At 53.3% G+C, this 12,557-nt stretch overlaps 1 protein-coding gene across 1 annotated transcript in view; it reads left to right on the top strand.

Moving 5' to 3' along the window:
* The first annotated feature begins 7,673 nt into the window (after window positions 1-7,673).
* Window positions 7,674-12,557, top strand: part of ATP10B (ATPase phospholipid transporting 10B (putative)) — a 46,362-nt gene continuing 41,478 nt past the window's right edge. Inside the window, exons 1-2 of the mRNA XM_056133109.1 lie at window positions 7,674-7,948; window positions 8,626-8,820. Coding sequence (XP_055989084.1) covers window positions 7,674-7,948; window positions 8,626-8,820 — 470 coding nt within the window. The remainder of the gene's footprint in view (window positions 7,949-8,625; window positions 8,821-12,557) is intronic.

Here is a 12,557-nt window from a genome sequence, read left to right as displayed (position 1 = left end):
CCCACTCCTTTCTCTCTGCCCAGTTCTGGCCCTTTCTGAAGAATTTGCCAAATGCCCATAAACCCTGCCCAGCTCCCCCGCCCTGCGTGTCCTATTTGGAGATGCACCAGAGACCTTTCCCTCTCTGGATGCACACCAGAGACAAGTCTGGTAGGGTGTGAGACTGGCATCAAGCCCACATGTCTGGGGACAAGAGGAGGCATGTCTGGGGTGCTGAAGTCAGTGGGGGGGAGGGTTGGAGAAAGGGGGTGTTGGACTCAATCCCACGCCAGTGTGGAATGTCCAGGAAGAGAGTCCACCTCTTTGAGCCTCGGTTTTCTCTTCTGTCCGCTGGGAAAGGCTATAGTTCTGACCTCCCAGAGCACTAGAAGGACTCAGTGAGTTACTGCAAAGGCCCTAGGGACAGGTGGTCCATAGCTGCCAGCCCCTTCCCTCCTGTTGAATGTGCTCTCCCACACACAGCAGGATCTCAGATTTCTCACTGAGGAAGCCTGATCGGAAGTGGGTGTAGACTCTTTCCTCCAACGATCTAGACCCTGTTGTCCAAGAAGAGAAGGAAAGTGGGAAAGAATGAAGGACACCATTGGAAACACACATACACACACCAATAAAGACATAGTAGAATTTACCCTTTCTCCCACATTATCAAAATTAGCATCCTCCCTCTCCTGCTCTCAATGCCTTTTCCCTTCGCTTCTTTCAGCCTGGAGCTGACATCATGACCCCTCTCCTTGCCTCCTTCACAAGCATCCCAGTAGCCAGAGGTTGGTGTTCGTTCCTCCCACACACAGGAGAATCAGGTGCTTGCTTCCTGGAACCCAGGGTGCCATCATCATCGGACTGTGCCTGAGTTTCACTAGATCTAAAGGGTTCACCACCCCATTTCTCCCTGGGCCCTGGAGTTCAGGCTAGAGCAAGACCATTAGTAGGAAGGTGGGCTTCTCCAGAGGGAGTGGCATAATGCACATCTTCTAAGGGAGAAGTTGAGTTGCAGGTGACCACACACCCCCCCAACACAGGTAGGGATGCAGGTGAATCCCTAAGATGGAGGTTGCACCCTTTGCTTCTGAAAAATTAGGTTTTATAAGGTTTTTCCCAGCTATTCCCCATCCCAATGTCTGCTGCTAAGGTGTTACAAAGGGGGAGAGTTTGGAGTTATTGCTGGTTCTTTGATATTCTCCACATCGCCTTTGTTTCTGCAGAAGCTTTGCTGCTCAGAGCCTTGGCGCTTCTGCATCTCAAAGGCTCTCAGTGGGTTTCTGTGTTTCAAAGGCTCTCCTGGTTTTGGGACTGCTTTGGGTTTTTTTTTTTTTAAGACGCCTTGACTTTTTCTGTTCCATCCTGTCAGGGCTTCACCCAACAACTGAGAGGTTCAGCCTTCTATAACGGTATCTGGGGAAAAAAGAAAACGGTTATCTGCCAGTTCAAAGGGTGCTTTTCTTCTTTCTCGAGCCTGGAAAGGGTTTGATTCTGGACAGCAGGATCAGTGTGATAGCACACAGGACAAACCACCCCAACAAATGCTGACCTGTCCACGCAATGCCTGCCAAGCTCAGGGTCTCAGCGTAGCTCATGGACTCGGGTTTCGAGAGACTGGGCGTCAGTCGGTGCAACTCCCCATGGGACCACAAAAACAGCAGCAGATGCAGAATCTGGACATAGCTTTCTGGTGTATTGGCGGGCTGTTCACTGACCACACTGTCGGGCGGTTGGTCTCTAAAGACCCTGAGTGACCCCTTGACCTTGGGTTGGCCAGCATCACACAGATGGCCTGGGGTTCGAACCACCTGACCAGCATCTTGGAGCCCCACACCACAGCAGAAGGCGGAGGCATGCTTTACTTTCATTTGCCTCTAACTCTCTTCTCTGCCTATTCCTCTCGTGCCCACTCAGTCACCCTTTTTTTTTTTTTAATTAGTGAAACACCATGAGGTACAGTTGTAGATTTACAAATTTTTGTGCTTGGGTTTCGATTATACAATGATCAAATACCCATCCCTCCACCAGTGCCCACTTTTCACCACCATGGATCCCAGTATCCCTCCCACACCCATCCCCCCATCCCTCCCTGCCTCTGTGGCAGGGCAATCCCCTGTGTTCTCTCTCTCGTTTTGGGCGTTGTGATCTGCAAAAGAGGCATTGAGTGGCAAACATGTTCAGTCCATTGTCTACTTTCGACATGCATCTCCCCTCCTGGGAGGATCCTCCAAACACCCTCCATTTGGTGCTCCCTTCTCTATCTGAACTGTCCTTTCCCCTAGAATACCCGGCTGGCCTCTAAGCTATGGAGTAATCCTCCTGGTGCTGATCTCAGCTATTCTTGGGTATTAATCTCCTATTTTGTTACTTTACATCCCCCAGATGAATGCAATTTTTCTGTGTCTATCCCTCTCTTTCTGACTCATTTTGCTTAGCATGATACTTTCCATGTAGTACCACTTGTATGTAAATTTCATGTCAGTCACCCTTTCAACGGCTCTGAGCTGCTGCTCTCCTGGGCTGGCAGCAAGGCAGCTATTTCGGTTTGGGCCAATAAACCCATTTCGGTAAGATTGGCCTCTCCCCAGTTTGCCAGGCTCTGCCCCATGCCTATGACTCCCCCAGGCCCAAGCGTCCACCTCCACTGTGAGTGACGGGGAGCGAGTCCCCCCCCAACCCCTCGACCCCGGGCTGCTGTCTGCTCCTTCCTTTTCACTCTTTAGTCTCTGATCCACTCGCTGCACCCCTCAGCCCAGTGCTGACTTCTTCAGCTTCTGTGAGCAATGCATCCACCGTCAATTAGACCCAACTTCATTATTTTGTCGGTAGAACAAACTCGGAGAGTCTATCAAACAACTTCTAAGTGGCATCCCGTTTGTGCCCAGCGGGATGTGCAGAGGGCAGGGATGCCTTTCATTTTCCCTACCGTTGCTTCCTCATTCCCTGACAGCATTCACCTGTCAACAGGAGAGCCAGGGAGGAACACTTCCGTGAGGGCCAGAAAGACGCCCCCAGGAGGGACTATCTCCAGGGATCTGCCTCCTGGGTGCTCCTTTTATGGACTGTCTCCGGGGTCTGCCCCCTGGGTGCCCCTTTTACTGGACTGTCGCTGGGGGTCTGTCCCCTGGGTGCCCCTTTTACTTTCATTGTAACTTTTGTGGATGTGCCAATAAACCTGTAAGTCTCCATGTCCTGGTGTGGGCGGGTGGGCAGCTGCCCCTCTGGGCACAAAAGGACAGGGCAGCTGTCCTGCTCTGCTGGCTTTGCTCTTATCCCTCCCTCGCCCTGCAGTGACGTCAGCGTCACTTAGCACCCCACTGTTTTGTTTGCTGAGGTTTGGACCTTGCTTGTGCTCTTTGATCTACCACAAAGGACTGAATTCCCGGTGTCTGTCTCTCTGTGTGACCAGTTTCACCCAGACCGGTCCCAACAGTCCCAGGCCCCACCCGGATGCCATCAGAGGCATCCATCAGAGGTCCAGCTCTGGCCGCAGGGACGGTTGGGACTGCTGACGGGCCTGTACTTAGGCCCTCTGGCTCCCTAAGCCCCTGATTCTCTGATTGGGGGCCTTGGCTCCTCCAGGAAGCGGACGTTGGCTTACCCCATCTCCCTCATCTTCATTCATCTCCAGTGACTTCTGGTGCCAGCTCCTGGGGAAGCTGGGGACCCATCCCTGGGTGTCCGGCTTGGCTCTCGGGCTATTCTAGGCCACGAACCGTCATCCCAGGCCTTCCCCTCTGCCTCTGGGCCCATGTCTGGAGGCTGTTCTTGCCCCCCAGACCCTCAGACACCAAGATCCCTTTTTCCAACTACGAATCTGTGTCCCCCCCGAGAGAGGCTGTCATTTTAGTCCATAGGGATGCAGAAAGCAGAGGAGAGCACAGCTATTGGGGGGACTCCACCCACGCCTCAGGACAAATGTGCACAGGGCGTTCCTCAAGGCACTGGGCACCATGATCTCCAGCATCCCTCTGCCCACATGCCCACAGGAGCCTAGCCCGCCTTGGGGCTGTGTTTCGGGATGTTACTTTGGGGCCTCACCTTTGGACCAGGATACCTGCATAGAGGGCACACATGGGCTCAGACACTGCAGAATCCCTTTTCCTCTAGCACCAAGGCAGGAGTGAGGAGGATGAGCTAACCGATAGGCCGCAGAGATGCTGGCCACAGGGATCTATGAATCCAGCAGAGGCACGTGTGCTCACAAACACACACACACACACACACACACACACACACACACACACAATGAGGACGTGCTCTCACACAGCCAAGATGCCATACAAACTTATTCCTGCCCGTTACCTTGGACCCACCCCTTTTTTTTTTTAAATTTTTATTTGTTGTTACTGTGTTTGGCATATCGAATACATCATGGGTGGCTTGCCAGGCTCTGCCGTGTGGGCGAGATACTCTCGGTAGCTTGCCGGGCTCTCCGAGAGGGGCGGAGGAATTGAACTCGGGTCGGCCCTGTTGGCTGCGTGCCAGGCAAACGCCCTACCGCTTTGCTATCGCTCCTATTAGTGAAACACCATGAGGTACAGTTGTAGACTTACAAATTTTTGTGCTTGGGTTTCAGTTACACAATGATCGAGTACCCATCCCTCCACCAGTGCCCATTCTCCACCACCACGAATCCCAGTATCCCTCCCACCCCCCATTTCCCCCATCCCACCCTGCCTCTGTGGCAGGGCGTTCCCTTTTGTTCTCTCTCTCCTTTTGGGTACTGTGGCACACCCACCTCTTCAGGGACACCAGCTCAGCTCTCTGCCCTGTGCTACATAACCCCGCACCCCCCACTCTGCCATTTCCCTTAGTGCCACTTCCCCCGGGCATCTTTCTGTGGGTGGGTATCTCAAGTCTGTCAACCTGGGGCTGGAGCGATAGTACAGCGGGTAGGGCGTTTGCCTGGCACGCAGTCGACCCGGGTTCGATTCCCACCATAGGGTCCCCCGAGCACCACCAGGAGTAATTCCTGAGTGCAGAGCCAGGAGAACCCCCTGTGCATCGCCGAGTGTGACCCAAAAAGAAAAAAAAAAGTCTGTCATCCTCACTAGAGGCAAGGGAGCAATGGTCGGATCATCCTAACCTGACATAAAACCATGGACTCAGTGAGGGGCTGGTGGATTGACCCCTAGAATCTGCTGGGGGCAGGAGTTCACTTGGGTTCATTCAAATGAGGAGGAACTGAGAGAGTCTGGGAATAAGACTAGAATTTCCCGGCAGACCATAGATAACCTAGAACGCCAGGCCGACGACCCAGCCCAGAGGAAATGGTCTTGTGTGTGTGTGTGTGCGTGTGCACGCATGCGCGTGTTATGTTGTGTGTGTTGGGGGGGGGGTTGGGGAAGGGAGGGAATGACACACACACACTTGAGGAGATTTTCTGCTAGAAGAAGCAGTCGTGTGTGTGTGTGTGTGTGTGTGTGTGTATTAGGGAGGTTGGGGAGGGGAGAGAATCACACACACACACACACACACACACACACACACACACACACACTTGAGGAGACTTTATGCCAGAAAGAGCTCAGGCACCCAAGAGGAGGAAGACCAGCCGCCGTGGCCAGAGCCCGCGAGAACACGGCTGATGTCAGTTGCTGGGGGCTGGGCCAGGCCCTGCTCTGACAACACTCAGAAACGGCCCCGTGGTCCCGGGCTTCCTGGTCCACTGAGAGAGTCATTTACCAGAAAGATGGGGAGCGGCAGGGGAAAGGAACGCCCTCCCTGACTCAGCCCGGCCTGGGATTGGCAGCTCTCATCCCCACCCCACCCCCCACTTTCTTCAGCACTTTCTCTTCCTCTCCAGCATGATACGGCACCTGCGTGGCCGTCTGGGCCCGGGCCCGTCGGCCTCACACTGGCTCCTCTGTGGCCTCCTCTCCCGCCCTCACCCCAGCGACAGCTGCTTCCACCCTTTGTGCTCAGACAGGTGCATCTGGAAGCTTCCGTTTCGCTTCCACTCACGGCTGGTTGGTTGAGAAACGCAGTGTGGGTCGGCCCTGCCGGGAAGGTTGCCTGCCCGATGTGGTTGATTCTGACGTCATGTTTTGGCCGTTGGGTGTTTTGAAACCGTCTGTCCCCAGATTGCTCCTGAACCCCACATACAGTTCCGTGACCCCCTGGTTTTTTGAGAAGCTGCATTTCTGCAGCTCTTGTCTGCGTCTCTTGAGTCCTTCAGCCCAGAAGACCATGCCACGGTCCCTCCTAGCCAACTCCGGTGCACTTCTTCAGCATGACGCTTAAACTGATATCCCCCTTACCGAAACACCCAACTGCCTTGCATGTCTGTGCATGCGTGTACCGACACATGTCAGTTGCATGCACACACATGTATACAAGCATGTGCATTATTTTCTGCGTCTTGTTCCTTTACCCGTGAATAGTTTTAGGTGGTGGGTCTGAGCGATAATAGCAGTAGGGCGCTTGCTTGGCTTGTCACCAACCCGGATTCGATCCCCGGCACACTGCATTGGGTCCCCCGAGCACCCACCCAGAGTCATTCTCGAGTGCAGAGCCAGGAGTGACCCCTGAGCATTGCCAGGTGTGGCCTCCGAAACAAACAAAAAGTTTAGGGTGGCTTTTTCTTAGGACAGCTTCCTGGCTAAGCACCTTCATAATTAGGAAGTGGGACGTGACTTTTAGTGGTGAATTGTGCGGGTTGGGTTTTCCGTGCATTCAAGGGCCAGTCAACTGAAAGACGCAGTGACAGGTCATGAGGGAGCTGGACCAGCAACAAGCCGGCAGGTTGGAAGATGGGGAACTCTTGCCCTCAAAGCCTCCATCGTGGCTACTTGGCTCTGGGGAAGGAGATTTTATAGTGCAGGAGCTCGGGAAGGCATATTTTTCGGATACATGGGTTTCAGCCTAATGGGCAGCAGAGCTCTCAGTAAATTCCCCTTTGCGAAAGATGAGGAGGAATTTGGGATCACCCCCAGCAGTGCTCATAGCTTATTTCCAGTACTTAGGGGTCACTCTTGACAGGCTCAGGGGGCCTGTGGGATACCGGGAATTGAGCCTGGGATGGCTGGTACGCAGGGCAAGCACCCTCCCCACTGTGCTGTGTCTCTTGGGTGCTAGTTCTCGGGAGTGTACTCCCATATTGCCTGCAAACCAAGCCAAGGGGTTCTGGGTAGGGCTTCCGTGTCCCATGGGACTCTGGGGGAAAGGACCAGACAGGGGTCACTGTCCCTGCCCAGAGGAGCTTGCTGGGGGTTAATTTTGTTTTTGTTTTTGTTTATTTTTTTTTTAACTTTTAAACGAATCACCCTGAGGTACAGTTACAGACTTAGAAACTTTCGCGTTTGCGTTTTAGTCATACAATGCTCGAGTACCCATCCCTCCACCAGCGCCCATTCTCCACCACCAATGATCCCACCACCCCGCCTCTGTGGCAGGGCATTCCCTTGGGTCTGTCTTTTCCCTTTTGGGTGTTGTGGTTTGCAATAGAGATAGTAAATGGCCATCATTCTGTCTATAGTCTGCTTTCAGCACGCATCTCCCATCCCAACCGGGCCCTCCTAGCACCCTTTACTTGGTGTTCCCTTCTCTATCTGAACTGCCTTTTCCCACTGGGGGCTAATTTTGAATTAAGGGGTATGACTGACAAACCGGCGAGCCCAGGGCCTGTGTCCGCTGACCCACACACCCCTCATTGTGGTGTCTCTGTCCCCAGAGTTTGGCCAGCGACTCCCATGGCCCTCTCTGCAGACTCATCCTGGCCTCGCTGGCGATGGCGGGCGGGAAGCGGCCTGAACCGGGCGCCATCGGACACCGCACCTCTGCTGGGCCCTCCCCGGGCTGGGCCGCGCCCCCAGCCCAAGCAGCAGCGACTCGTGTTCCCCAACAACCGGGCCTTCCAGCGGGACTGGGAGGAGGCCGCCAGGAGCTACGCCGGCAACAGGGTCTGCACGGCCAAGTACACGCTCCTCACCTTCCTGCCACAGAACCTCCTGGAGCAGTTCCACAGGTACCCGCCCGCAGTGCCCCGGGGAAGGTGCCTAATAGATGGATGGGTGTCCATCCATTAACTCAGCTGCAGGTGGCAGGTGGTGCGCTTGCTATCCGTGAGGAAGGACTGAGACAGGCAGACAGTGTGGAAGCTGGCGAGAAAGCCACCTTTAGCTTTGAATGACATGAACGAAGAAAATAAAAATTCTCATAGCTCCAAGAGCCCCTTCCAGCGAGAATGCCCCTCGCACTGCAAGAGGGAAGGGCACGGAACTCCGGCTGGCTTGGGAAGTCAGGAGACATCCCCAAGGAAGGGATGGTTGAGGTGTAACAGGAAGAAGGTAGCACCCTATGTTTCACAGTGGGTCCCGTAAGCTCCCACTTCCTAAGCTATGTAGGCATTCCAGAACCCTCTACTGTGCTCCTGCCTTGGACCTGGGGACCCTTCTACAGGACTGTGAGCAGTTCTCACCCCATTGTACGGCACAGACCCTTGGAGGCTGCCCAACTCACAAGCAGTGGGAACTGATTTGAATCTCAGATGGGGATTGTCTCTAGAACCCTTCCCTCCACTGTCCGGGCAGCGTTGCCTGGGCCTGAGGGTCAGTCTTGGGCGGCGGCGTTAGGGGGCATAAATCGGGCAGCATCGGCTTCTTGTCCGAGGTTTCCGCTCACGCCTTGCTTGACCCGTCGCAGGTGGGCCAACCTCTACTTCCTGTTCCTGGTGATCCTGAACTGGGTGCCAGCGCTGGAGGTATTCCACCGGGAGATCACCATGGTGCCGCTGGCCCTCGTCCTGTCCATCATCATGGTCAAGGACGGTCTGGAGGACTTCCGGAGACACCGCTTCGACCGAAAGATCAACTGCGCCAGCATCTGGGTGCACGAGAGGTAAGGTGAACACCTAGCGTCCCCCAGGCCCTGTTTTCTGTCCTGTGAGACAGAGACAGACAGACAAAGACACAGAGAGAGAGTGGGAGGAGAAGAGAGAGGAGAGAAAGAGAGGAAAAGGAGAAGTATGCTATAGAGGCAGATTGGGGGAAGGGCACTGGTGATGGGAAATGTACAATGGTGTCGGAACAGTGTATGACTGAAACCCAATCATGAACAACTTTGTAACTGTGACTTTTTTAAATCTCACCGTGATTTAAAAAAAAAAATTAAAAGTCCAAATAGACTTTCAGAAATGATAAACAAATGACCAACATGTAAAAAAACCAGAAAGTCTTTAAAAGGTACCTAGCGTTCAGAATTTTACCCAGACCTCTCCACAGAAATCTTGATTTGAGCAAATGTTACTTAACAGAATCAAGACTACTCATCTTTTTTTAAAAAAAAAACAACTTTGTAAGAAAGAAAATAAATTGACTGTAAAGTTTGTTAGAAAATCTAGGTCAAGATCCATAATTTCAAATTATTTAAGACAAATTAAGAACATCTCTGGAAGATCAGAACATTCAATATTTTAAAATGAATTCAAATTATATTATCATGGTTGCGGAAATAATTATGGAGAGATACACACTTTTAATTCTAGGAAAACGCTTCAAGTATCAAAATACACCTTGTTGTTACTTTGAGGGTAAATGTGGGACAAATATTTATATTTTATTTACATATATATCCTCCGTCCCTCTCGGAGAGCCCGGCAAGCTACCGAGAGTATCCCGCCCGCACAGCAGAGTCTGGCAAGCTCCCCATGGCGTATTTGATATGCCAAACATAGTAACAACAAGTCTCACAATGGAGACGTTCCTGGTGCCCGCTCGAGCAAATCAATGAACAACGGGAGGAGAGTGCTACATATATTTATTAAAATCTTGCCACATTTCTCAAACCCCTGTTCTCTCTCTCCTCACACTCCCGTTCCTGGGATTTATATCACCCCCCGCCCCGCCAACCCCCAGAGTGACCTTTGCTCTCTCACCCTGGCAACTTGGCAGTATCAGGAGGTGACACAGGGGTTTGTGTCCCAGGAAAGCGAATCACAGGGGCTGAGGTGGGTACTGCCTGGGCAGGACACTAAACATCGCCATGTCTGCTCCCCAGTGGGTGGGCATAGGGGGAGCCTCCAGCTCGCCTCGTCACCGAGACATCCAAAGTTCCATGCAGCTGGGGTGGACACCCCCCCCCCCCGCCCCTGCCTCAGCCCCTGTCCTTGTGAGGAAGTGAGCGTAGGTGGAAACATTCCAGATGGCTGGTCACCACTGCCAGGAGCTGATCTTTGGAACCAAGGAGAAGGTCATGGTGCCCCCCAGAAAGGAAGTGGGCACCATCCACACTCCCAGATCCCAACCGGGTAGGTTTTAGGACCCAGAGCTGGAGGCCTGCCCCCTGGAGAAGAGAGACACTTGTGGGTGGCGTCCGCATACCAACAGGTGGAGTCTCCCTAGCGAGGAGGAAGTAGGTGGCCCTGGCGGCAGCCAGGTGTACACCTGTTCCCTGCCAGCTCTCTCCTGTCCCTTTGCTCTCCCGGTGGCGTTTGACTCAGATTGTGCACCCGGAGAAAGAGGGAGAGCCTGGCCGCCGAGAAGGCCGTGCACGCCGGTCCCAGCGTGGCAGGCTGGCCACTCAGCTGTGCCACTGACACGGTCAGCGGACAGGGGGAGCCCGGTGGCCATGCTCTGGGGACTCGGAGGCCCCAGGCCGAGCAGAGATGAGGCAGGAAGGGAAGACAAAGCGTCAGAGACCAGAGGACAAGTCGCGGGTGGTAGTGTCCAACCTGCCCTTCGAAGGGCTGCCCCGCCGAGTGAACCCCAACGGCCACTACCGGGGGAACCGCGTGCAGACCAGCAAGTACACGCCGCTGTCCTTCCTGCCCAAGAACCTCTTCGAGCAGCTCCACCGCTTTGCCAATTTCTATTTTTTGGGGATCGTGGTGCTCAATTTCGTGCCCGTGGTCAACGCCTTCCAGCCTGAGGTGGCCACCATTCCTCTCTGCATCATCTTGGGGGTCACGGCCATCAAGGATGCTTGGGAGGACGTGCGGCGCTACCGGTCAGACAGAGTGATCAACAGCCGGGCGTGTGTGCTCTACAGCAGGTACAGAGGCGCCTGGGGCCAGGGCCAGGGCGGGGCGGGGGCATCTGTCCATCTGTCCATTGACGGACGGAGCAGAAGGTACAGAGCAAGGGGGTCACAGGACATTTTCTCAATTCTGCCAACCAGTTCCTTGTGGATTAAAGGTCTGGACCTAATTGGCAGAAGCCAAGAGAGAAGCGGGTGGCAGAGGTGGCGTTCTTCCTCTGTTTGTTTCGGATGCGGGCAACACTGGGCTCTACCCTCATCTCTCAGTCGAGATACCTCTGCCAGCCTCCTGACTTTGCACTCAGGAATTACTCCTGGTGGTGCTCAGGGAACCATATGGGATGCTGGGAATCGAACCCAGGTTGGCCGCGTGCGAGGCAAAAGCCCTCCCTGCTGTACTATCACTCCAGCCCCAAGACACCGTCTCTTAAAAGAGATCTTTATGGCCCAAACTGTCCCCTGCCCTCCTGGCTCATAACCCAAAGGAAAGGTCTGAAAAAACAACAAAACAAAAGGAATGCCCAGGTATGGACCCTGCTCACCATTGTCGGAGTATTCTTTCAAACTTACTGAAACTTGGAAGTATCTCATAGTTTCTACTTCCATTTTGATGCGAAGAACTCGGCTTTTCAGCAAACTCACTGTGGTAATTAAGTGAAGCAGAGTAGACACGAAGAGAAATGCAGGGCAATAGGGAGGCCTGGAGACTCGGGCGAAGGGGGTAGCCTATGTGTCTGTGCATCTCAAGTCACTCGCCTCCAGCTGGTCACCCCGTGGGAACAGAGGCCCTGAGTTGCCAGCCAGGTTGTGTGTGTTTTCTTCAGAAACTAGAGAATCATGGATGACTTGGAAAAAATCTGATTTCAAAGTGTTCCTGGCTGTTACAAGTTTTTCAAACAATCCAACTCTCTTACTTTTTTTTTTTTTTTTTGCTTTTTGGGTCACACCCAGCGATGCTCAGGGGTTACTCCTGGCTCTGCACTCAGGTATTACCCCTGGTGGTACTTGGGGAACCCTATGGGATGCTGGGAATCGAACCCGGGTCAACCACGTGCAAGGCAAATGCCCTACCCGCTGAGCTATTGCTCCAGCCCCAGCCCTATTTCATTTGATCTGAAGTGCTTGCACTTGTTGTGAGTCCTCCTAATTTGCAACTCTTGCTTTGTTCCTATCCTGGGGATCTGGAATCTTTCTTTGAAAGATAATCAACAGAATCTTCTTTGATTCTGAGAGAGCTGTGTCTTCTATGAGGGCTGCCTTCAGCACAGCGAGAAATGGGTAGGGAAGTCAGTCTGAGCAGGAATGAGGCCCAGGAGAAAGAAGGCCTCCATCCAGGCCAGACCTGTGACTAATTACTCAAGATCGTTAGAAAAGTCATTTAAATCTCTGGGGCCTCAGTTTCCACCTCTGTCAATGGGAGAGACACCAGATCTAGTACTTATGCGATATTCTAGGAGAGAACAGCCTGAGTTAATTAGGGAGATACAGACCTGGGGCACTTTAGATCAGCTGTTGCCCACTGTGTTGAGTGGTCCCAGTCCAGTAAGTTGCACATCGCTGCCAAGGTGTGTCATAGGCTACACTGCCTCTGCTACTGATGA

This window comes from Sorex fumeus, unplaced genomic scaffold (assembly GCF_029834395.1).
Source record: "Sorex fumeus unplaced genomic scaffold, SorFum_2.1 ptg000097l, whole genome shotgun sequence".
Lineage (NCBI taxonomy): Eukaryota > Metazoa > Chordata > Mammalia > Eulipotyphla > Soricidae > Sorex > Sorex fumeus.
This window is presented reverse-complemented; position numbering and strand designations above follow the sequence as displayed.